General features: G+C 38.8%; 1 protein-coding gene across 1 annotated transcript in view; it reads left to right on the top strand.

The window, feature by feature from the left end:
• Positions 1–678: 678 nt before the first annotated feature.
• Positions 679–26,358, top strand: part of ACE2 (angiotensin I converting enzyme 2) — a 54,645-nt gene continuing 28,965 nt past the window's right edge. The window contains exons 1-6 of the mRNA XM_008064619.1: positions 679–873; positions 1,939–2,228; positions 15,006–15,164; positions 18,569–18,662; positions 19,074–19,217; positions 21,657–21,769. Of these exons, the coding sequence (XP_008062810.1) occupies positions 2,043–2,228; positions 15,006–15,164; positions 18,569–18,662; positions 19,074–19,217; positions 21,657–21,769 (696 nt within the window). The 5' untranslated portion in view covers positions 679–873; positions 1,939–2,042. The remainder of the gene's footprint in view (positions 874–1,938; positions 2,229–15,005; positions 15,165–18,568; positions 18,663–19,073; positions 19,218–21,656; positions 21,770–26,358) is intronic.

The raw sequence follows: 26,358 nt of genomic DNA, 5'->3' as shown, positions 1-26,358 counted from the left end.
TCTGAAACTTCTGCGTGGATTTTTTTCTCCCTGCATCTCACTTTCATTTAACATTCTTTATTAGTATTATTTAAATTTGTCAACTGCCTTATTTCTTAAAAGGATAGTGTACCCTTGATTGAATAACATGAAAAGTAATGAGTCCACCTTTTTTTTTTGATGTGGTAGAACCAGATCCATCCTCTTCACCAAAGGCACAAGGCCCCCTGCTGCTTTTTTAATCTAGGCCTCCATTGTTGCTCTTAGACTGTTGTCTACAACTTAGTTAAGGACCTATATTCTTGAGTCAGACTGCATGGATCCATGTCTTAGCTCTGCCACTTATTAGGTGAGTGAGGTTTAGCAATTTATATAATTTATATGATCCATATAATCCATGAAATAGTGATAAAACATTTGCCTATAGCTTTATTGTGATGCTTAAATGAGATATCACAACACAGAGTACTTGAACAGTTGGTGTTTTCCTATTCTACAATAATATGTATAACACTGGAATAAGGAGAAGCTGAGTACAGTTTTTTTTAAAAGGCTTGATTATTGCCATGTCACCTGAACCTGGAAGACTTGTTTTTCTAGGTGAAGAAATTCTTTCTCTGTGTGAAGGTTTCATAATCACAGTTAAGCAGGCCCATGAGTCTGGCCATTTAAAGTGGCTCCTTTCTTTCACCCGTGACTCTCATGCCTACACCCTGGGACTGAGGACACCAAGCTCCTGAGATTTGACGGGATAACCACTAAAATCTCTCTGAATTCTAAGTTGTCATGATCTCATTACTGTGGATGGCCAGAACTTGACATGAGCACTCTTGGGATTTCATGTCATCTGGAGGCATTCTTATTTCCATGTGAACTTGACTGAGTTTTGAATAGGTAAGTGAAAGGGAAGGAGGCCCACAGTGAAGTCAGTCATACAACCAGTGTTTCACATGGTCGTTTGAGAAGTAAAAAATGAGCTTTATAAAGTGTTCCAGGTCGGGTACAGTGGCTCACGTCTGTAATCCCAACACTTCGGGAGAACGAGGTGGGAGGATTGCCTGAGTTCAGGATTTTGAGACCAGTCTGGGCAGCGTAGTGAGACTTCATTTCTACGAAAAAAAAAACCAAAACATTAGCTGGGCGTGGTGGCACGTACTTGTAGTCCCAGCTGCTTGAAAGACTGAGGTGGAAGGATCACCTGAACCCAGGAGGTCGAGGCTGTGGTGAGCTGTGGTTGTGCCACTGTACTCTAGCATGGGTGACAGAGTGAGATTTTAACTAAAAAATAAGTAAATTAAGTTTTCCAAAGTCAGATCAGGAGAGTTAACCTGGGGAGTAGAGAGTTAGTCTTAAAATTGTAAAAACCGGCCATGGAAATGAAAACTTAGAAAAAATGAATTCCATAATGACAAGGGCAAAGTCATTTGTTTGGAAGGGAAAATGTTATCCAAGTAGAGTTTCTGTGAATATGAGCTTGAAATAAAACTAAGTGAGGAAATAACTGTTAATGGAATTGTCTGAAAGACATATAAGCACCAACATTATCCCCATGATCCTTAATTTTAGACATCTTTGGTCATTGTAAAATTATAACACCTTCAGTATATTTTTAGACAGCTTTTTAGGAACATATTAACCAAATGTTCATGTTTTGATTTGGCTATAAAGTAATAAGAAAGCTAAGGTTCTCTAGGATTAATGAATAACGTTTGCTTATTTGCTTTACTTTAAAAATTATTTGAAAACCTCTTATATATCTGTTCGTTCCAGGATGAACTTTATATTGGTGCAGCAAACAGTTTACTGTTTTCTTCTTCTTCTCTTTTCTTCTTCTTCTTCTTCTTCTTCTTCTTCTTCTTCTTCTTCTTCTTCTTCTTCTTCTTCTTCTTTCTCTCTCTCTCTCTCTCTCTCTCTCTCTCTCTCTCTCTCTCTCTCTCTTTTTTGGGCTTTCCTGCTTAGTGCCCAACCCAAGTTCAAAGGCTGATGAGAGAGAAAAATCTCATGAGGAGATTTTACTCTAGGGAAAGTTGTTCAGTGGATGTGATCTTGGCTCACAGGGGAAGATGTCAGGCTCTTCCTGGCTCATTCTCAGCCTCGTTGTGGTAACTGCTGCTCAGTCCACCCCAGAGGAACAAGTCAAGACATTTTTGGACAAGTTTAACCAAGAAGCTGAAGACCTTTATCATCAAAGTTCACTTGCTGCTTGGAATTATAACACCAATATTACCGAAGAGAATAGCCAACAGATGGTGAGTTCTCATGACTACATAGGGGTATTTGTTCCTTCTTAAAGATTAGATTACTGCTATAAAGCTGAAAAGGGAAATCTAAGAAATGCTCTGAGTTGTGAGGTTGGATGTTTGCCTTCATATCTCTGATTCTGGAGTCCCAGATGACTAAACTTAATTGACCTTAGGGTTCGTTTGGAAAATTGTTACAAAATAGTTCTCTGGTCTCAGTCCAGATTCTTGGAAACAAGTGAATCTACTTTATAAAGCTGCCAGTAGAATTCTCATCATAGTCAGGGTTTCAAAGCATTTCATAGAAATGCCATTAATTATTGACTTAATCATTTCTTCTAGCCTACAATATCAACAGGACTATCTAAAGATTCTCTACAAATGATACATCCACTGAAAAATGCAACTGGAAGCTTAGTGAAAGAACCAGCTAGTAATTAAGCTGATCATGGGTTGGATAAGGCTGGACTTGGGAATTCCTTGCCTCATTGTCACAGAGCTCTGAGGGACTTTCAAAGGTCACAGAATACAGCCAGAACTCTCCAAAAAAAAAAAACAAACCCAAACCCATGATTAAACAAGTTCTGACAAATCTCAGAATACTCTGGGAAAGCAAAATGCTTTGTTTGACAAGTGTAAGAATTTAGGAATTTTTTCTCTAACAAAGCATTTAAGTGCTGAAAAAAATCAAACAAAATATTTAAGAAAATATTTTTGTGGCACTTATTCACCAATCATTTCCTTTAGAAATGTAGTTCAGAAGCTTGCTTACTTTTTCAAACAATTCGTGGGTTACATGTTTAAATTAATTACTGTCATTCACTGAACAGACAAAATCTGAGATCTACTGCTACATTTAAAATCCCCCAAGATATATTTTTTTCTATTTTTCTAAAGTTCAAGAAAACCCAGGAGTTTTTGACAGCCCAATGTAGTTATAGAAGATTTTTTTATTGTCTCATATTTTGGTCTTGCCTTTTAAAAAATCTCTTCATCTCTTAATTCTTGTTTTTTTTTCCTCATTTTTATTTGATCTCTGCTGAAAGTGAACACAGTGTATTATGTATTCATTTCCATTCTCAGTTGAATGGTTCATAAGTGGTGATGAGTGTATATTAATGATGTGCCCAAGAGCTCTGGAGCCAGACTGCCTATGTATAAACCCTAGCATTATTAGTTTTTAGCTGGGTGAACTTGGGCTAGTTAATTCACCTCTCAGTGCCTTCATTTTTTTTTTATCAGTGAAAAAGAAGATAAATCTCATATCTGACTCATAGAGTCGCTACGAAGACTAAATTAACATACAAAACCACCAGAATAGTGCTGGGTGCTTGTGCACGCAGAAGAACAGTAAGATGTCATTATTATTAGTGTGAGAGGGAGTTAGGATTTTTGAAGAGACATATAATAATAGTTCATTGAGAGCCCAGATGCTGAGAAGGCATGCCATAGAATGAGATGTAATGATGTCTGCTGAAACTATCTCTGGATCAAAGTGCTATCATTTTAAAATTATACTAGCTGATTACAGCAAAGAACAGAAATGAAAGAGCATAAATCACTAAGTATGGCTGAACTGGAAAAAAGTACGGGTCGTTTAAAGGAAAAGTGGGGATATTCAAATGCAAGAAACAAGAAAGGGGCCTGACACCTTCTTCATCAAGCAATCGTGAGGGATGCATTAGTGCCCTTAGGTGAAATTGTGTGGGTTCACCTGGGGAAGAAGGTGGATGGAGAGGGAAATGGCTCCTCCTTGTATTCTTTGGTCACATATATTGAGATCCCTTGATGCAATGGCCACTGTGGCAGGAACTATGAGAGGTAGATAGGTAGATGAGCAGACTGCTGAGATACGGTTCGTTACAAGGGTAGTCAGTGCACATATAGCCAAGTGTGGCCTCTGGGGACAGTCTATTCACATGCTAGCTCTAACTCTTACAAGCTGAAGTTCTTGAGCAAGTTTCTTAACTTTTTTCGGTCCTAGTTTCTTCATCTGTAAAATGAAAACGATTGTGACCATAATAATAGTAATATAGTATATACTGTAAAGAATTGCTGAAGTTAACAATTATACGGTGTATGTGTGATCTTTTTTTTTTTTTTGAGTTGTAGTCTCACTCTGTCTCCCAGGTTGGAGGGCAGTGCACGCTCCCAACCAACGCAGCCTCGATCTGCTGGGCTCCTGATAACCTTCTGCCTCAGCCTTCCAAGTAGCCGGAATTACAGGTGCGTGCTACCACGCCCAGCTAGTTTTTGATTTATTGTAGAGACGAGGTCTCGCCATGTGGCCCGGGTGGGTCTCGAACCCGCGGGCTCAGGCAATCCACTCGCCTCGGCCTCCCAAAATGCTGGGATTATAGGCTGAGCCACCGAGCTCGGCCGTATGTGTGTTCTTGACACTTGATACCGTGTCTGGGACTTAGCCTTTTTAAACATCGACATTGGCAACAACAATATTATTATTCAGGGGCTTTGCATTCTGAAAAGCTCACAGTCTCACTGCTATCTCAAGTGAGCAATTCTAAAATAAAGATTTACTTGAAAAAGTTCGAGCTGGGGGAACCAGGCGTCTCCACTTCTGAGGCTCTTCTGAGATTCACAGAGCAGCTGCTTAGGGGAATATGAGCCAGAAGCAGCCATAATGTTTTTCTTGTTTTTGGCCTGCTTCCTGGCCTGCAGGCAGTAGAAAGCCCTGGGTCAAGAATTGAGAAACATTAACCTCCATCTATGTATCTATCTTGACAGCAAACCTTCCCTGAACAAAGGGGAGACTTTGTTCTCAATAAATTAAGACTTCTGCCTTTACCCTATGTCTTATAAAAGACCAGAATTAATTCTTCTGAGGCACACATTCACTCACTAAATTAAAAACAGTGTGGATTTATTTTAATGAGATTATCTGATGATCAAGTTTATTTTCTTTGGCGATAACTATAAATGAACTTCTTGGACCGAGAAAAAAACTTGCTCTGTAATCCCCAGTGTTTAATATTTGATAAGAAATAACCCATTCTTAACTAAAAATGAGTAAAATATTTGAAGTTACCATTAATATTTTGAAGGTCATTTAGTGTTTTGAATTTTGGTTTTGTGATAAGTTTATTACCTCAAGGAAAGTTTGCAAATTCTGAAAAAAGTTCTCCAATAAAATAAATGTTTATAATATGCCACAAGGCAGGTTTTTGGAAGATCATTAATACACAGACAAGTGTTTGGAAAAAATGATCTCAAACTATAAGCAACGCATAATTTAAGTCACCCAAAATTGTGATATATAGTAAAATTATACAAATTAAAACTGACCTAGAAAATTCATGTTGTGTATACATTGGCTGTTCCTGGCAGCTGATGAACCATCAGAGATCATTTTGACTCAGACCAAAAAGCTAGAAGTTTGAAGATTGTCCTCTGAAGACTTTAACTTAATGAGTTTCCATGACCATAAGGGGTAGCATCATCCAGAAAGTTCTGGAAATAAAAGAGAGAACATTATCCCATGCCTTTAGGAACACAATGCTGGTGGTCATGTTTAAAGGAATAATTTTAGACATGGAGACTGTTCCTTTCCTCCACCACCACCACCACCACCACCACCAAAAAAAAAAAAAATCTGAATGATTTAAGAGGATCAGTGAAAATTGGGAGCTGCACAAAGCCTGACTCAAAAGAAAAAAAACAAGTCTGAGATGGAACAAGAAAGGATAGTGTTCACAGTTGCACAAAAAAGGTGGTACCTCTGAAAATTCAAAGAGAAATTTAGAATACGCAGAAGGAAGTGCCATTTGCATTACAGGTGGTAAAACTGGTAAGACTTGTAAAACAGGGCCATTCTTTAATCTAAAAAAAAAGTGAGACACTGAAATCTACAAATACATTGTGAAGTATGGAAGCAAATGTATGGATTGCAGATTCATAGTAGGTGAGGAAGTGTGGTCAATTGCATTGATGGATCAGTTCTTCACCTTTTCCTATAATAATGACCCAGGTCTTGTCACTGTATCCTTGACCATGTGATTTGCTTTGACCAATGGGATGTTAGCAGATGTGAGGCAAGTAGAGGCTTGGAATGGACTTGAATAACAGGACTTGTCCTTTACACCTTTGCCTTTGTCATGAGAACCTGCTTGGGCTAGCCAACTAAATTAGAAAGACACGTGGAGTAGTTGCTTCAGCAGAAGCCAACCCCCAGAATTGAAAGCAAATCCAATCAAGATCAGCAGAGCTGCCTGCCAACCCCCAGTGATTCTAGATAGGTAAACAACAACCACCTAAGCCACCAAGGTTCTGGCTGTTCATTATGCAGTGTTAATGTAGCAATAGATAAACTGATTCAGAAAGGAACATTTGGATTGCATGACACATGTATGTTCATATCCTGTCAGAGTGACACTGTTGAGAACAATCTGCCATTTCTGCATTTTTCTCTGATGTAACTTTCCAGAGTCAGACTATTGGGCTTGTCAACTTATGGATCTGACCTAGTATGGTAATCCCAATATCAAGTTGTAAGGATATATCTTAAAATAATAGCGGGCATTAAAATGTGTTCAGTATGGGCCAGGCACAGTGACAGAGGCCTGTAATTGTAGCACTTTGGGAGGCTGAGGTGAGAGGATTGCTTGAGTGCAGGAGTTCAAGACCAGCCCAACTCTACAAAAAAAAAAAAATCAAAAAATTAACCAGGCATGGTGGTGTGTGCTTGTAGTCCCAGCTACTCAGGAGGCTAAAGTGGATCGCCTGAGCCCAGAAGGTTGAGGCTGCAGTGAGCCATGATCATGCCACTGCACTCCAGCCTGGGTTACAGAATAAAATCCCAACTCAACAAACAAACAAACTTGATCTGTATAGTGTAATAAAAGCTGCCTACCTAAGAGTGTGCAGGGGTCTATAAGAATTGAGGAAAAAAACTTGGTTAAAACAGGTTTACAGGTTTGCAAAGCTCTCTCTCTTTCTCTGCCATTGTGATGTGTGTGGTTGACTCCATTTCTTACCAGGTCTTCTCATAAGACTTTCAGGATCAAAAACAAAAGCAAGATCATCCCATTCCTTAATGGGTTCAAACGAAAACTGGTAATAAACTCAGGTAAAATTCCAAAAGGAGACATTGGTGAAGAACCAAGCTGGGTCTATAAGTAATAGAATATGTGATGATATATATTTATGCTGTGCCTAGGTCACTAACATCTTAACATATAAAGCTGAAAATGTCACCATTGGACAATTGGATGTGTTTTATTGGGAAAACAATTTTCCTAATTGTTTCTATGCTTCTACACTAGTAGGTTGGTTTAGTAATCGATATGTAAAAACTTTTGTGGAAAAAGCTTTCAATAACATTTAGCATCCCTTCTTGATAACATGCCTCAAACATCTAGGCAAAGATGGTACATACTTCGAAATATTAAGAGCCATCTACGAGAAATCCACAGCCAACATATTGTTAAACAGACAGAAATCGGAACCATATCCCCTGAAAACCGGAACAAGACAAGGCTGCCCACTCTCACCCCTCCTGTTCAACATAGTATTAGAAGTCCTAGCTAGAGCAATCAGACAAGAGAAGGAAGTTAGGGGTATCCAAATAGGAATAGAGGAAGTTAGGTTATTCCTCTTTGCAGGCGACATGATTCTATACTTAGAAAACCCAAAAGAATCTGTCAAAAACCTCCTTGCACTGATAAAGGACTTTGGCAAAGTCTCAGGGTATAAAATAAATGTGCAAAAGACAGTCACATTTCTATACATCAATAATAAACAAACAGAAACCTGAATAAAAAGCACAATCTCATTCACAATAGCCACAAAAAAAATTAAATATCTTGGCATCTTCCTAACCAGAGAAGTCAAAGATGTTTACAACAAAAATTACAAAACACTGCTCAAAGAAATCAAAGATGACACAAACAAATGGAAAAATATTCCATGCTCATGGATTGGAAGAATCAACGTTGTCAAGATATCCATCCTACCTGAGGCAATCTACAGACTTAATGCAATACCCATTAAATTACCAGCAGCATTCTTCTCAGACCTGGAAATGACAACACAGGAATTCATATGTAAACATAAACAGCTACGAATAGCCAAAACAATCCTCAGAAAACAAAACAAAACAAAACAAAACAAAAAACAAAGCAGGAGGTATCACAATACCAGACTTTAGACTTTATTATAAAGCTACAATAATCAAAACAGCTTGGTGTTGGTACAAGAACAGGCATATAGACCAATGGAATAGGATAGAGATCCCAGAAGCAAAACCTCAATTTCTCAACCAACTCATCTTCGACAAAGCCTCCACCACCAACTACTGGGGAGAGGAGAACCTATTCAGTAAATGGTGCTGGGAAAACTGGCTGATCATATGCAGAAGATTAAAACAAAAACCCTACCTATCACTATACACAAAAATCAACTCTAAATGGATCAAAGATCTAAACGTAAAACCTCAAACTATAAGAACCTTAGCAAATGCAGGAGACACCCTTATGGAAATTGGAACTGGCAACCAATTTCTGGTCAAAACCCCTAATGCCCATGCCATAAGAGATAAGATAGATACGTGGGATCTCATCAAACTGACGAGCTTCTACAAAGCCCAAGACACCGTCAAGAGAGCAGAGAGACTGTCCACAGACTGTATATCTGACAAGGACTTAACATGCAGGATCTACAAGGAACTCAAATGTGCCAAAAACCAGAAAACAAAAAACAGCCCCATTACAAAGTGGGCAAAAGGAATGAATAGGCACACCTCAAAAGAAGACTTACAAGCAGCTAACAGATGCATGAAAAAATGCTCAATCTCACTAGTAATCAAAGAAATGCAAATTAAAACTACACTGAGATACCACCTAACTCCAGTCAGGATGGCCATCAACAATAACTTAAAAAAACAACAGGCCAGGCTTAGTGGCTCAGCCTGTAATCCCAGCACTTTGGAAGGCCGAGACTAGTGGATTGCATGAGCCCGTGGGTTTGAGACCCGCCTGGGCAACTTGGTGAGACCTCACCTCCACAATAAATCAAAAAATTAGCCGGGCGTGGTAGTGCTCGCCTGTGGTTCCGGCTACTTGGAAGGCTGAGGTGGAGGGATCATCAGAGCCCAGCATGTCGAGGCTGTGGTGGCCAAGCGTGTGCCACTGCACTCCAGTCTGGGTGACAGAGTGAGACTTCAACTCAAAACAAACAAACAAACAAACAAACAACAGATGCTGGAGAAGATGTCAAGAAAAGGGAATACTTCTACACTGTTGGTGGGAGTGTAAACTAGTACAACCTCTGTGGAAAACAGTTTGGCAATTCCTAAAAGATCTAAAAATCATCCTCCCATACGACCCTGCAATTCCCCTACTGGGAATATACTCAGAGGAACTCAAATCACTCTGTGAAAATGATACCTGCATACATGTGTTTATTGCAGCATTATTCACAAGAGCAAAGACATGGCATCAATCGTGCTGCCCGTCGAAAGAGGACCAGATAAAAGAATGTGGTACATATACACGATGGAATATTACACAGTCATAAAGAAGGACAAAATTATGAACTTCGCAGCAAGTTGGATGGACTTAGAGTCTATAATACTGAGTGATTATAGAAACAAAGAACTGAGTATTATATGTTCTCACTCATAAGTGGACCTTGAACAATTATCATAATACTATAAGAAAGGGATTGGCAGTAGTGGGAAATTGTCAGGGGAGGGAGGGGTGGGATTGGCAGTAGGGGGAAACTGCCAGCGGAGGGGGGGCACACCTCATCAACAAAGGTAACTGCATAATGAATAATTGTATACCTAACCCTGAATTGTACCCCATATACTTAAAATTAAAAATTAAAAAAGAAAAACAAAAAACAAAATAGGTTTCCAAATAGTTCAGAAATTCAGTGAACATTAATTACCAAACCCTTGTCATGTGCTGCACACTAAGTTATCCCTCTTGTTTTATAGTAAATACAGTTCTCGTGTTTGAGAACGAATATTCACCAATTAAACTGTAATTTTCTTCTCAGCAAAATGATATTGCTTTTTTCTACATTGTTCTTTTTTTGTAGATTTATTTTTAATTTTTAAATAGGGTCCTTTGTAAATCTTTCTTGAGGGAACAGGTATGGGAAATTAGCAAGTTTATTATATTCATCAGAACATTAGTAAAGAGCAGGAAAACCAAATCATTACCCTAAATGGGAAGGTAAAACAGAATAACTAAGAGTAAGATTCTAAGCAAATAGAAAGCACAAATCTTTCTTATTTGTTAGTTTAACTCATTCTTGGCCTCAACTTAAAGGTAGATCCCATGCTAAAGAGAGAAATTTGGGCCTCTTAGAAGCAATTTCAGAAAGGGCAAAGCTGATTTTTAATAGTGAGGTCGCAAGCCTTCCAGCAGCATAGGAAGTCCCTAGAACCACTTTTATCCCTGGAGCAAAGGGTCCCATTGCTAGAAGAGATATCCTTGTTCACTGTTCAGGATTTGGTAGTGACTACTATAGCTGCCCAAACTTCTGTTCAAGCAGCTGAAGTCAGTGTTAATGACTGCCTTGTTGGAGCCCAAAAGGTCCCCAAGAAAACTTCCTAAATAGTTCTTGGTGGGTTATCAGAAGTTGTGAAGAGACAGCTGGAGGTCCATACTTACTCGTTGAGTGGTCTCTAGCTCCCTGCTGCCAGGGACCCTAGGATCCTTGGATATGCCCCACTTCTAAACCTTTTCCTCTGTTTCCAGGGCTGGAGTCACAGTGAACTCAGAGCACGGTAATTCCAAACTATTGTTCTATATATATCCAAGGAAAACATGTAGACTTCATCTCTGTCTCTGAGTCTGTCCCGTGTTCCTTGACACAAACGAATACCCATACACAGGTACAGAAGTCGGGGAACATCACTGTGCGGCAAGTAAAATGGAATTCAGGGGTGAGCACTATTTTTCCCCATGAGATAACTTTTAGAAAAAATAAAAGTGTTCATCAGCATTTAAAAATTTTAAAATATTAAACCTCCCATCGAAAATAAAGAAAAAATAACTTTTTGAATTCCAAGATGGAGTTATGGAATTTATATCCCTATAATTCAGATTACCTACTTTGTTGAATGAATATGTTTTAAAAAATATGCACATACCAATTTTCACTGTCTGGAGAATGGCCCTCCTGAGACCCCATTCCACCATTATACAATATGTCCATGTAACAAACAAGCACAAGTATGTACCCCCCTGAATATAAAATAAAAATGGAAAAAATATGCAAGTACCTGGGTGTATTTAAAAAGCAGCCAAAGTAGCTTTTGTTTTTGAGCCTATGTCTGGAAACTGGGTCAGCATACAGGAGACAAGGGTAAAGATTTTCTTGGGAGCTTGTTTGGCACCAAGGTACCAGATGGATGCTACGTTTCCATTCAATTTTTAAATTTTCTGTCTTCTATGAACTCTCATAACTACAGGGGACTAAGTGGTTTAGAAGTTACTAAAAGTATAGTCTGGTTCAGGGGATAGTGAGCTATAGAAAAAGAGAAAATAAGATGTCAATACTTCAAATCTCAAACAACTTATCATGAAAGCATTTTAATAGTTTAAATACGATATCACAAGTTGAGTAGAGACCACCAGACCTACAGCTTAAGGTAAAGTTCATATGCAAATATTTCAAAGCATAATGAAATCATGTATTTCATTTACGCACAGAGCTAAGGCCCCAAAAAGCAGGGTATCTTTTTGAATATTTAAAAATATAATTTAGGATTTTGCACTTTCGGTTCTTGAAATTATAAAGGATCTCTTACAGGATGGGAATATGCTATTCACTATGGTTATAGCTAGAGTCCAGAGACTGTCTTAATTTCTTGTAATTATCCTGAACAACATATGTCTTGTCCCCAAGCCCCCACATGTGGCTGCGGAAACTTTTGCTGTTTTAGTTGCTTCTCTCCTGCCTTTGCAAAGAGGTAGTGTGGAATGCTGCCAATTTTTTTTTCTGTAAGGGTTCCTTTTGTGCCCAGGGCTGTGTATACTGCTATATATGTTTCATTTCATCTATCATTCAGGTCCAAAACCTACATATAGCTGATTAGCTATCTAAATGATCTGATCAGTATGTATGAACTGACTTTGATTCTTTGCATAGCTGTTAAGCTGTTTTATTCAGACTTGGGAGGCTTAGAGTGAGGATATGAAATAAATTGTAAATAAAACTAAAAAGAATAGTTTGGGAAGGAACAGCATGTCCTCAGGGGCCAAAATGCAAAGCAACATAAAATAATTTTTTGGTGATATAAAGTACAACACGTGTAGGATGGTAATGATAAATAAAATAAAATCAAGTAGTTTCAGAGTTTCCATATGCAGTATAATAAAAAAATGCTCTAAGACTGAGGCCTTTGGGGGATTGTGAGTATTTCCAGTAGCCTGACAATACAATTATTTCTATAATTTGGCATCAACCTTTTTTTTTTTTGAATCAGAGTCTCACTCCATCACCCAGGCTGGAGTGCAGTGGCATACTCACGGCCACCCCAGCATCGACTTGCTAGGCTCTGGTGATCCTTCTGCCTCAGCCTTCCAAGGAACTGGAACTATAGGCACACGCTATCATGTCAGGCTATATATTTTTTTATTATTTATTGTAGAGACAAGGTCTCACCAAGTTGCCCAGGCTGGTCTCGAACCCACGGGCTCAGACAATCCACTTGCCTCGGCCTCCCGAAGTGCTGAGATTACAGGCTGAGCCATTGAGCCCGGCCGGCATCAGCGTTTTGCCAGAAATTTTGCTTGGCAGTAGATCATCCTGGATTGGCTGAAGAAAGATAAGAATTAAGAAGTGAGTCAGGTGTGTTGCGTAGATAAGTCTGCTGCAGATGGCACTTCCTTTCCACAGCTCACTCCTTCCCACTCATGCATGTTAGAGAGAAGATTAGAATGTGTTCAATACAATTGATAGGATGATGGTTCAGAGCATTAGCTTTGGAGGTGAATACACCTGGGGTGATGCCCTATTCTTCTAATTCCTAACTGTATGACCTAGGGAAAGTTACTTAACTGATCTGTGCTTCATTTCCCTCATTTGTGAAGTTGAGACAGTAACAACTCCCTCACGGTGTTGTGAAGATTAATTGAGAAGCAGTTTCTGAGAGGTTGTGAATGTTCAATAAAGAGATAAATTCCTTCCCATTTTCACTGCCACTATTTTCTTTTCTTTTTTTTTGACACCCAAATCTCTTTTATTGGGGGGAATAGCCTCTCAGGGGGGGCCAGGGTCCTCACTGCACAGCTTGTGGTCAAGGTTTCTGTCTCATGCCCAGGAAGAATGAGGGACACGGACAGCCCAAAAGTGAGAAAGGAGGATTTATTGAGAGGACAGAGAAGCTCCCACAGTGGGAGGAGATCCGAAGGGGTTGCCCCGCCACTATTTTCTTTATCTCTTGTCTGATTAATTGCTGTCACTTCCATGTACCATTTATTTTTGAATCTAGGTATCACTCTGTCTTTCAGGCTGGAGTGCAGTGGCATGATCATGGCTCACCTCAGCCTCAACCTTTTGGACTCAGGCAATCCTTCCTCCCCAGTCTCCCAAGTAGCTGGGACTATAGGTGCATGCTACCAAGCGTGGCTAATTTTTTTTATTTTTTATTTTGTAAAGATGAGATCTCACTATGTTGTCCAGGTTGGTGTAGAACTCCTGGCCTCAAGCAATCCTCCTGCCTCAGTCTTTCAAAGAACTGGGATTACAGGCATGAGCCACTGCAACTGAACTCCATGTACCATTTAAACATGTTACATACCTTCTCAAAACCTTTCAGTGACTGACTAGTTCTCAAAGGATTCAAATGATATTCCTTGGCCTAGAAAGTGCAATCATGCCTGACGCTTTCCCTTTGGGAGCTGTACTAGTTATCTATTGTGCAAAAAATCACCACAAATTTAGCAGCTTAAAGCAACACACATTTATTATCCCACAGTTTTTGTGGGTTAGGAGTAAAGGACCAGTTCAGTTGAACCTTCTGCTTCTAAGTCATCTAAGTTTGCATTTAGGGTGCTGGCTAGCACTGTGGTCTCATCTGTGGCTTGACTGGGGATGGATCCTCTTCCAAGCTAATGTGATTGGTCAGAGGCCAACCTCAATTCTTTGCCATGTGGTCTTTTCCCTAGGGTAGCTCACAATATGGCTTTTTGCTACATCAAAGTCAGAAAGGGAGAGAGTCTTCTAGCAAGATTAAAATTACAACTTTATGTAAGATAAATATGTACATCCTCTCACCTTTGCTGTATGCTATTGGTTAGAAGCAAATCACAGGTCTGCTTGTGATTTGCTTCTCAAGGGAAGGGGATCACACAAGGATGTGACCACGAAAAGGCGGGACACCCAGGAGCTTATTGTGAACTGCTTCTCATTTCTTATGGTTTCCATCATTATGAAGGGGCTGTATTCCCATTATGCCCACTCTGTGCTCTTCTGGATTTTCTTTTTAGAGCATTCATCTTTGAATCCTTGGCTAACTCACCCATGTCACAGCACTAAGGCCATAAATTCCAGGGTCCCACGATGTGGATCATCTGTGAGAATTAACTTCCAGTTCTGGGGATAGACCCTTGGGAAAACTAGGCACTGGGCCAGAAAGAGTGACCAACAGTGGCCTGGTCACTCTTAACCTAAACTTTGACCTTCGGCAGAGTAGAGGACTAAACCACTCAGGAAATATTAGATGTTTCACCAGATGTTCTTTGAATTATATTTTCTGTTCTATCTGTTCAAGCAGTGCCATTCCAATTTCAATTTTATTTTATTTCATTTCAGAATGATGCTGGGGAAATATGGTCCGCCTTCTATAACGAACAGTCTAAGATCGCTCAAAGTTATCCAATACAAGAAATTCAGAATTCCACCATCAAGCGTCAATTGCAGGCCCTTCAATATAATGGGTCTTCAGTGCTCTCAGAAGACAAGAGGAAACGGGTACGTTTGTGAACATTTTAGCATTGATCCCAAGAGTTGAAATGTTTGGAAAATATTAATCATTAATATCACTTACATCTATTTCCTTTATTTGCAAAGATAGTAATGCTGACATTTGAGCTCGATGCCTAGGTAACCTGACCATATAATAAATAACAAAAATGGAATATTTCTGAGATTGAAAGAAGACACTGCTGGTAATAATTACATTAGAAAAATACAGAGTTGAGTTGGGAATGTCCCTGGCACTGTGGTGCATATGGACACCCTCTGGTGTCAGGTCACCTTTCTGAGGATCAGGCAGTCTGATGAATACATGGTCTATGTTAGTGGTTCTCAACAGGGAGTGATTTCACCCCCTAGAGATATTTGACAAAGTCTGAAGACATTTTTGGTTGTCACAACTGGGGGATACTATTGGCATCTAGTGGGTAGGGATGCTGGGGGACATTCTACAATTTACAGGACAAAACCCAACAACAAAGAATGATCTTGTCCACAATGTCAGTAGTACCAAGCTTGAGAAGCCCATATGTAGTCTAATTCTTTTCCCCTTTCCATCTTTGATTCTCTTCTGCAACTTCTTTAACATGTAGATAATAGCTTTAGCTCACATCTATTCAGAGATGGATGATTCAATTCTTCCTAAGACAGCAGTTCTGTTTGAGTCTCTCCAACTTATGGAAGATAAGATACTCCTATTGAGTATAAAGTACCTTACCTCCACTTGTCTTATCTTCTCTAAGCTAAACATCCTTCACACTGTCAAATTTATCTGATACAATGGTTTTGAGTACCCTCACTAGTCCTGGTTGCTGTCTTTATTTTTTCAGTACCCTTGAACCAAACACAACACTCTGAGTGGGTTCTGTTCTGCATGGAGGTGAGCAGGAATATGACATTATACACCCTGTGGTTTACATCTACTAAGCAGTCCAAAATTATATTAAGCTCTTATTTGTTTTGAAAGCCAAATGCCATGGTTAGCTCCTGTCAACTTCACTGTCAGTGAAGTCTCCAAATCTCTTCTGCCAATGTTGTTCTAAAATGACATCTTTTGGCTGGGCACGATGGTTCATGTCTTGTAATCTCAGCATTTTGGGAGGCTGAGGTGGGAGAATTACTTGAGTTCAGGACTTCAAGATTGGCCTGGACAGTACAGTGAGACCTGGTCTCTATAAAAAATGTAATTTTTTAATTAAAAAGAAATGCGTCCCAGCTACTCAGGAGGCTGAGGCAGAAGAGATCTCCTAAGCTCAGGAGGTCAAGGTTGTGATAAGCCATGATCATGTCACTGCACTCCAGACTGGGTAAAAGAGTGAAACCTTGACTCAAAAATTAAAAACAAAACAAAAATAAAATGACATCTTTCAAAATTCTATTTTTATGTAGGTAGTTTGTCCAAATTTAAGAAAGCCTATATTCACCCCTGTTAAAACAGCATCTCTCATACCAGGACTCAGAAAACATTTTTCTGTAAAGAGACAGTAAATATTTTAGGCTTTGTGGGTCATATTGCCTGTGTCACAGCTAGTCAACTCTACTGTTATAGAAAGAAAGCAGCTGTAGCTAATATATAAATAAGCGAGTGTGGCTGTGTTCCAATAAAACTTTACAGAAACAGGCAGCAGATAGAATTTGGTCTGCAGAACATAGTTTGCTGACCTTGGATATAGCCTACTGAAATATTTCTAATCTAAAATATGTAGCTATTTAAAATGAAAGTCATCTTTCTGGAACTCTGTATATTCTAATCTGCATTTATAAAAATAAAAATGCATGATAAGGACAAAGATAAATCCATATGGGATGTATCTGTCTACAAGTTGATGTTCATTATTCTGCATTCTTTGAGTCCAGTTATCCAACTAGTTATTAATCCACTTTACCTTATCTAGTCTATATTTCTCCATTACAAAAAAATACAAGGATACCATGAGAAATCTCACCCACTTGGGCTAGCTTAGGTGGAACATGGACATTTTATTTTTTAAAAGGCTTCAAATAATTCTAATGTGCAGCCAGGATTGAAAACCACTGAAATACATGTAAGATCTTGAAGTATTTGGGAAGGGGGAAACTCGAGGGGGCATGGATGCGAAGGAGAGGAAGCAGGGGAGATTAAAGAAGCAGTAAGAGAAAAAGACCATGAGGGTTTTGTGCCATGGTAAGGAATTTAGGCTTATTCCTTTTGATTATGAGATCTTGTATGTTTTAAGCATAGGATCTAGTTCACGTTTTAGGGTAATGACTCTTGGCGCAGAGACAAAGGGAAATAGGATAAGGGGAAACAGGCCTTTAATCTAGTGCTTCTTACATTTTCTGTAGGAAAGAACTGCCCTCCCTCCCTCCCTCCTTTCCTCCCTCCCTCTCTTCTTCCCTTCTTTCCTTCCTCCCCTTCTTCTTTCCTTTCTCTCTCCTTCATTCCTTGATTTCCAATCTATTGCAGATAGATTGATATTGATACTTGGTTAAGTTCATTGATTAATACATAGATGTCATGAAAATAACAAATTGTCTTAAAAAGTGTATAACCATTTATTCTCTTGATTCCTATATTTACTGTAGAATGGAAACAGACTATTTGCTGACTTGCACTGGCCCATAGATCTTGAAGTAACATCGCTTTACTCTGTTACCTTCACTCCCCTTTACCTACAGGGTAAAGTTTAAAGTCTTGATTATGACGTACATGGTTCCTTATGATCTGGTCCACTTCTCCCAATGAACACCATCACTTCAGTTTCATTCAACATCTCACCATCCCCTGGAAATGCCTCTTTTCAAATTTCCTTCCATCTTTTATGCTCTGCCCTCTGCCTCTCTTCTTTACGTGACCAATGCCTACTTCTCCTTCAAGACACAGCTCCTATGTCCTCTCCTCTTTGAAGTCACTCCTGAATCTCCAAGTTATTAATTTCTTCCCCTCCTATACTGCGGTATCACTTTTTGGTGACAGTTATAGCACTTGTCACTCTGTTATGTAGTTACTGATTTCATGGCTGCCTCACTGTCCCATGACTTTGAGGGCTTTGGGGGCCAGTGACTTATTCATTTCAAAACCGTCAGAACGCAGGACATAGCAGAGACACAGTAAATGCTGAATGAAACGAAATGTGCACTTTTCTGTATGTGTGCATGAGAAACATTCTTGGGATTTTGGTAAAACTGATTATTTCAATAACTTCATATATATGTATTGTGTCTTTATGAGGCTTTGTGCTAGTTGATAGTGGCAAAACTGAGTTATTCCTTCCCCACATACAGAAAGATACTTGGCCTAGAAGACGTAAATTGCCAAATTTTAAGGCATCAAAAATCACATGGCCAAAAGGATAACTTTATATTATCATACTCTTCATCATATTTTCCATGGTTAATTGTTTATTGTCTTTAATTTGCAGTTAAACACAATTTTAAGTACAATGAGCACCATCTACAGTACTGGAAAAGTTTGTAACCCAAACAATCCACAGGACTGCTTAGTACTTACACCAGGTAGGCTATTAATTTGGAGTAGTGATTATAAAATTTACTTTTCTCTCAAGTTTTAAACATTTGGTTGACAACAGACAATGACATTGTGCGTTTCAGATGGATAATCCAAAGACAATAAGATTTCAAATATGTGTGTTTCAGCACACAGATGCTCTTTTAATTTTTAACAAAACTTTATCACATTCATTTAATTTAATTAAGTTAAAATTAAATTATTTTAGTGGTTTATTTTCTCTGCAGACATATTTTGGAACTATAAGCTCGAGGGAATGAATAAATGAGCTTTTAAAATATAACTTTATGACCTGATGTCTGCCAATCTTACTTTTAATTCTTTAAAGTTCATATAATTGTTTACAAATAAAAGTTTTACAAATGCATTTTTTTCCCTTTGGTGCTTTGGAATAACAGGCTTGGATGACATAATGGCACAGAGTACAGACTACAGCAAGAGGCTCTGGGTTTGGGAAGGTTGGAGGTCTGAGATCGGCAAGCAGCTGAGGCCATTATATGAAGAGTATGTGGACTTGAAAAATGAGATGGCAAGAGCAAATGGTGAGTTTGCTAACTTGTAGAGGTCCTGAAGCTCTCTATGGCTGCAGACCTATTTCTTCTATGCTATCAAGCCTGCCCTTTGATATCAGGGATACTCCTCCATTAACAGTCATCTCCTGAACAATTCAGGTGGCCTGTTTCAAGAAGCTACTAAAAAAAAAAAAAAGAAAAAGAAAAGGTGCATTAGCATTCTACAGTTCAAGGAGCTCCAGAATGACACTCAACTACAGGGCCTCAAGTGAATTATCCAGGAATTATGAATTATGAGTTAGCCAGGAAGATCCCAGGCCCCAGGCATTCCTGAGGGAGTCTGGGTATTGAGTGGAGATCCTATTTCTCAGACAGGATGAGAGACAGAGACATTATCTTTCACCTAAACCCCCATCTGACCATAGTTCACTCCCAAATGTCATTTGTGTGTCTACCTCAGGGTGATGTCTCAGAAAAAAAGGCAGATTAGTTTAGGCTAGAAATCCATTGTTTTCTGCAGTTGTAATTATAACTTAAATCATGTGGTAATAAAAAGTCTTAACCTAGGAAGGAATTTCCTTATCTCTTAGCTTATTCTCCTGTCTGAATAATGAATCAGGGTGTCATAAATAACTTTATGCTGTGGTGATTCACTGCCCCCTGGGGTTGAGTAAGGAAGAATTTTTTTCTCATTTGTTTTTTCTAAATTTTTTTCACTGTCACTTAAATTCATATTCTCAAGCCTTAGGTAACCTGGAGACAATAGTTATCACCATTAAAAAAAAACAATATCCTGCATTTTTTCTATCCAATTTTTTTTTGTTTGTTTGAATCAGGGACTTACTCTGTTGCCCAGGCTGGAGTGCAGTGCCACAATCACTGCTCACCACAGCCTTGACCTCCTGGTCTCAAGTGATCCTTGTACCTCAGCCTCCCGTTTAGCTGGGAATACAGACACACACCACTTGACTAATTTTTGAATTTTTTTGTCGAGATGAGATCTCACTATGTTGCCCAGGCTGGCCTCAAACTCCTGGGTTTAAGCAGTCCTCTCCCTGCAGCCTCCCAAAGTGCTGAGATTACAGGTGTGAGCCACCACACTTGGCCTATCCAGATACTTATTTGTCTCATCTTCTTGATCATCTATTGTCAATGTGAGTGTAAAAATAAAAATCATTAAAATACATTTACAAACTGTATTAACTAATATCCTAACACAAGCTTGTGTTTCCTGGTGGTGAGATACTAAATGAAGCTCATAGAGACGTGCTGTGTATATATACAATTTGTAAAGAAACAGACATGCTGTGGCAATGTCTAGGATGAGTTGGGTCAGATCTAAAAATAAAAGGCCCTGAGCAAAATGATAATTTAAAAACTTAGAGATTCAATCACCCATTTAAAAACTAAAGATGCAAACTGACTTTTAGATAGAATAGAGACCTAGGGTTAGGAGACTAGGAGTGTGTCTCTGTCCCTTACCAGCAGTGTAAATTTGGGCAAGTGATTTAACCTCTCTAAGCACAGGTGGTTGGTGGGAATATAGACTGGTGATGCTGTTATGGAAAACAGCACAGAAGTTGCTAAAGAAGTTAAAAATAGAATTACCTTATTACCCAGCAATCCTTCTTCTGGGTACATAAAGTGGAAACAACCAAAGTGTTTGTCAGTGGATGAATGGATAAAGAAACTGTAGTATATTATGTAGCCCTAGAAAAGAGGAGATTATATCATTTGCCAAAATATAGATAGACCTGGAAGACATTACACTAGGTGATATAAGCCAAACATGAAAAGAAAAATATTGCATGATTTCACTTATATGTGGATTCTACACACAAAAGAGTCAAATATACAGAGATAAAGAATAAAACAATGGTTACTGGGGTAGGGGATGAGAAATGGGGAAATGTAGGTCAAAGATACAAAGTAGCAGATATATAGAATGAAAAAGTCTAAAGATCTAAAGTACATCATAGGGACTATAGTTAATAGTAGTGCCTTGTACTCAGGATTTTTGCTAAATGGTAGATTTTAGCTGCTCTTGCCACAGAGAGGGGGGAGTGGGTAACTGTGGAATGATGGATATGTTAATTTGTTTCACTATAAAAATATATATTTTACTATATATATCTTATGACATCATGTTGTATACCTGAAATATACACACTAAAATGTACTCAAATCAGCATAGGCTGTTAATCTGCACAGTGGGGGTTATAACAATGACAATCTTGTATGGTTTTTGTGTTTACTAAATAAGGTAATATATTTAAACTCCTGACACAAAGCAAGTGCTTAAACAGATTACCTAATATTATTGTTTATTTGCACCTCTTTGAGTTGATGTTTATTGCAATAATAATGTGATAAGCCTTTAGATTTCTTTTAACCTCCCAACAAGGCTAATCTACAAATACTGTGCTTTCTCTCTTTCCCTTATGTTCTCTTTCTCTCTTTTTAAAACAGGTTATGAGGACTATGGGGATTATTGGAGAGGAGATTATGCAGCAGAGGGGGTAGATGGCTATGACTATAACAGCACACAGCTGATTGAAGATGTGGAACATACCTTTGAACAGGTAACAGAGGAACTGAACACAGAAACAGATATAGGGCAGTGCATGGGAAAAAGGGATGGTGACCAAAGGCATTCTGGCTTACTCTTTTTTTAGAATTTTAAATACGTGGGGCACAATTCAGGGTTAGGTATACAAATGTTTATTATGCGGGTACCTTTGCTGATGAGGTGTGCCTCCCTGGCTTATTTTTAACACACTGATCCGTCATTTCCAGTTCTCACAAAGTTATGGACTGCTAGAGCTTGAAAAGGTTTTAGAGAATGATAGGGAAGCCACTACAGATGATCGGCATCACTCTGTTTTTCTTCCCCTTCCAGTCACTGACCAGTAATTACCAATAGAAATATTATAAGTATGAAAGATTACAGAAAAGAATGGTCTTTGTGAGCCACCTGGGCTTAGCACTGTCTTCCTGTATTAACAGAGGATTTACTGCCTTCCTTAGGACAATTGATACTATTTTTTATTAACCTTTGCTAATGAAAAGGAAGTCTTTATAAGGAATAGAGAGTTTTATGAGCAGAAGTGTTCCATGGACACTTTTCATTGTGTCCCTCTTCCTTCATTTACCCTCGCACCTCCAAACTTCTGATGTAAGCTACTCTATCACAGCCATAGGTGGGCAGAGCTATAAAAAATGGAAGAAAAGCCGGGCTCGGTGGCTCAGCCTGTAATCCCGCGCCTTTGGGAGGCTGAGGTGAGTGGATTGCCTGAGCCCACAGGTTCGAGACCCGCCTGGGCAGCGAGACCTCATCTCTACAATAAATCAAAAAATCAGCCGGGCGTGGCAGTGCATGCCTGTAATTCCGGCTACTTGAAAGGCTGAGGCGGAAAGATCGCCAGAGCCCAGCAGGTGGAGGCTGTGGTGGCCGGGAGCGGCCACTGCACTCCAGTCTGGGCAACAGAGTGACACTCCAACTCAAAAAAAAAAAAAAAAAGAAAAGAAAAGAAAAGAAAAGAAAAAAATAGAAGAAAAAAACAACTTCCCAGGGGGAAAACAGAACAAAACAGAAAACAGGCAGAAGATTTGAATAAGTACACATCATCAAAGAAATTATACAAATGGCAAATAAGCAAGTACAAAGTTATTAGGGAAATGCAAGTTAAAACCATGATGAAAATTCACTCCACACCCACCAGAATGGCTATAGTTAAAAAGACAAACAATATCAAGTAGTGGGGAGAATGTGGAGAAATGCCCTCATACACTGCTGGCAGGAATGTCAAATGGTGCAGTCCCTTTGGAAACAGTTTGGCAATGTCTTAAAAAGTTAAATAGATACGCACCATATGACCCTTTGGTTTCTATATGAGATAAATGAAAACATATATCCATAGAAAGACTTACACACAAATCTTTGTAGCAGCCTTATTCATAATCCCATGTTCAGACAATGGAATACTGCTCAGTAATAAAAGGAACGAGCTTCCACTACATGCAACAGCATGGGTGAACCTAAAAATCATTCCAAGTGAAAGAAGTCAGACACAAAAGAACACTCATTATATTATGCCATTTATGTGAAATGACCAGAATAGGCAAAACTATAGAGACAGAAATCAGTGCAGTAATTACCTTGGGCTGGAGGTGGGAGTGAAATTGACTACAAGTGGGCACAAGGAAATGGTGGTGATAGAAATGTTCTAAAATGGGATAGTGGTGATAGTTTCTCAACAGTTTTAATTTATTGAAACTCATAAATCAACAAAACAAAAAGCTAGTTCTTTCAAAGAATTAGATGGACCCCTAGCCAGAATAACCAAGAAAAAGAGAGAAAAACCCAAGTAAACATAATCAGAAATACAAAAGATCAATTCACAACTGACCCTGAAGAAATACAGATTATCAGAGATGACTGTGAACACCTGTATGGAAACAAACTTGATAACCTAAATGAAATGGAGGACTTTCTAACATCACATGATCTCCCAAAATTGAAACAAGAAGAAATTGAGACACTAAATAGACCAATAACAAACCAGGAAATTGACTCCATCATAGGAAAACTATCTACCAAAAAAAAAAAAAAAAAAAGTCCTAGATGGGATGGCTTTCCAGCAGAATTCTACAAAATGTATCAGGAGCTGATACCAATTCTATTGAAAGTATTCCAGGCAATTGAGAAAGAGAGAATTCTCCCCAAATCATTTTATGAAGCTAACATCACACTGGTACCCAAACCGGGTAAAGATCCAACCAAAAAAGAGAACTACAGGCCAATATCCCTAATGAACATAGATGAAAAAAATTCTCAACAAGATTCTAGCAAATCGGACCCAACAACACATCTCAAAAATCATCCACCATGATCAAGTAGTTTCATCCCTAGGATGCAGAACTGGTTTAACATCTGCAAGACCATAAATGTAATTAAATACATCAACAAATCTAAAAACAAGAACCACATAATTATATCATTAGAAGTGGAAAAAGCTTTTGATAAAATCCAGCATCTCTTCTTGTTAAAAACCCTCAAACACCTAGGTATAGAAGGAACATACCTCAAGATAGTAAGTGCCATCTGTGATAAACCCACAGCCAGCATATTGCTAAACAGAAACTGGAAACATTTTCCCTGAAAACCGGAACAAGACAAGGCTGTCCACTCTCACCCCTCTTGTTCAACATTGTGTTGGAAGTCCTAGCTAGAGCAATTAGACGAGAGAAGGAAATCGGGGGTATCCAAACAGGAAAAGAGGAAGTTAAGCTATCCCTCTTTGTTGATGATATGATCCTATACCTCGAAAATCCAAGAGAATATGTCAAAAACCTGCTTTCACTGATAAAGGACTTTGGCAAAGTCTTGGGGGTACAAAATAAATGTGCAAAAGACAGTTGCATTCCTAAACACCAACAACAAGCAGGCAGAGAACCACATAAAAAGCACAATCCCACTCACAATAGCCACAAAAAAAGAAAAAAGAAACACCTTGGCATCTTCCTAACCAGAGAAGTGAAGGACCTTTACAACGCAAACTACAAAACACTGCTCAAAGAAAGAAGATACAAACAAATGGAAAAATATTCCATGCTCATGGATAGGAGGAATCAATATTGTTAAGATGTCCATCCTACCTAAGGCAGTCTACAAATTCAACACAATACCATTAAATTACCAACATCATTCTTCTCAGACCTGGAAATGACAACACAGAAATTCATATGGAAACATAAACGACCATGAATAGCCAACACAATCCTTAGCAAAAGAAACAAAGCAGGAGGTATCACACTTCCAGACTTCAAACTTTACTATAGGCTACAATAATCAAAACAGCCTGGTATTGGTGCAAGAACAGGCATACGGAACAATGGAACAGGATAGAGATTTCAGAAGCAAAATCTCAATCTCAACCAACTCATCTTTGAGAAAATCTCCACCAACAACCACTGGGGAGAGGAGAACCTATTTAGTAAATGGTGCTGGGAAAACTGACTGACCACATGCAAAGCAAGACCCTACCTATCACTATACACAAAAATAAACTCGAAATGGATCAAAGACCTAAACGTATAACCTCAAACTATAAGAACCTTAGAAGATGCAGGAGACACCCTTATGGAAATTGGAACTGGCAACCAATTCCTGATCAAAACCCCAAGTACCCATGCCATAAGAGATAAGATAGACAAATGGCATCTCATCAAACTGACAAGCTTCTGCAAAGCAAAAGAAACCATCAAGAGAGTGGGGAGACAGCCCACAGAATGGAAAAAAAATATTTGCCAACTGTATATCTGACAAAGGCGTAACATTCAGGATCTACAAGAAACTCAAACATGCTGAAAGGAAAAAAACAAACAACCCCGTTAAAAAGTAGGCAAAAGACATGAATAGACATTTCTCAAAAGAAGATATACGGGCAGCCAACAGACACATGAAAAAGTGCTCAACCTCACTAAACAACAGAGAAATGCATATCAAAACCACACTGAGATACCACCTAACCCCAGTAAGACTGACTATCTTTAATGAAACAAACAAAAACAGATGCTGGAAAGGATGTGGAGAAAAAGGAACGCTTCTACACTGCTGGTGAAAATGCAAACTAGTGCAACCTCTTTGGAAAACAGTGTGGCAATATCTGAAAGAAACAAAAATTGACTTTCCATATGACCCAGCAATCCCCCTACCAGGAATATACCCAGAGAAACTCAGATCATTCTACAGAAAAGATACGTGCATACACATGTTTATTGCAGCACTATTCACAATAGCAAAAACGTGGAACCAACCATGTTGCTCATCGAAACTGGACTGGATAAAAAAATGTGGTACATATACACAATGGAATATTATGCAGTCATAAAGAAGGACAAACATATGGACTTCGCAGCAACTTGGATGGATTTAGAGTCTATCATACTCAGTGATCTATCACAGAAACAAAGAACAGAGTACCATATGTTTTCACTCATAAGTGGACCTCGAACAATTACCCTAATACTATAAGAAAGGGATAGGCAGTAGTGGAAAACTTCCAGGGAAGGGAGGGGTGAGATTGGCAGTAGTGGGAAACTGCCAAGGGAGGGGAGGACACCTCATCGACAAGCGTACCTGCATAATGAACATTTGTATACCTAACCC

The sequence above is a fragment of the Carlito syrichta genome, unplaced genomic scaffold, assembly GCF_000164805.1.
Source record: "Carlito syrichta isolate Samal-C Ts95f unplaced genomic scaffold, Tarsius_syrichta-2.0.1 Scaffold307764, whole genome shotgun sequence".
Taxonomy (NCBI): domain Eukaryota; kingdom Metazoa; phylum Chordata; class Mammalia; order Primates; family Tarsiidae; genus Carlito; species Carlito syrichta.
This window is presented reverse-complemented; position numbering and strand designations above follow the sequence as displayed.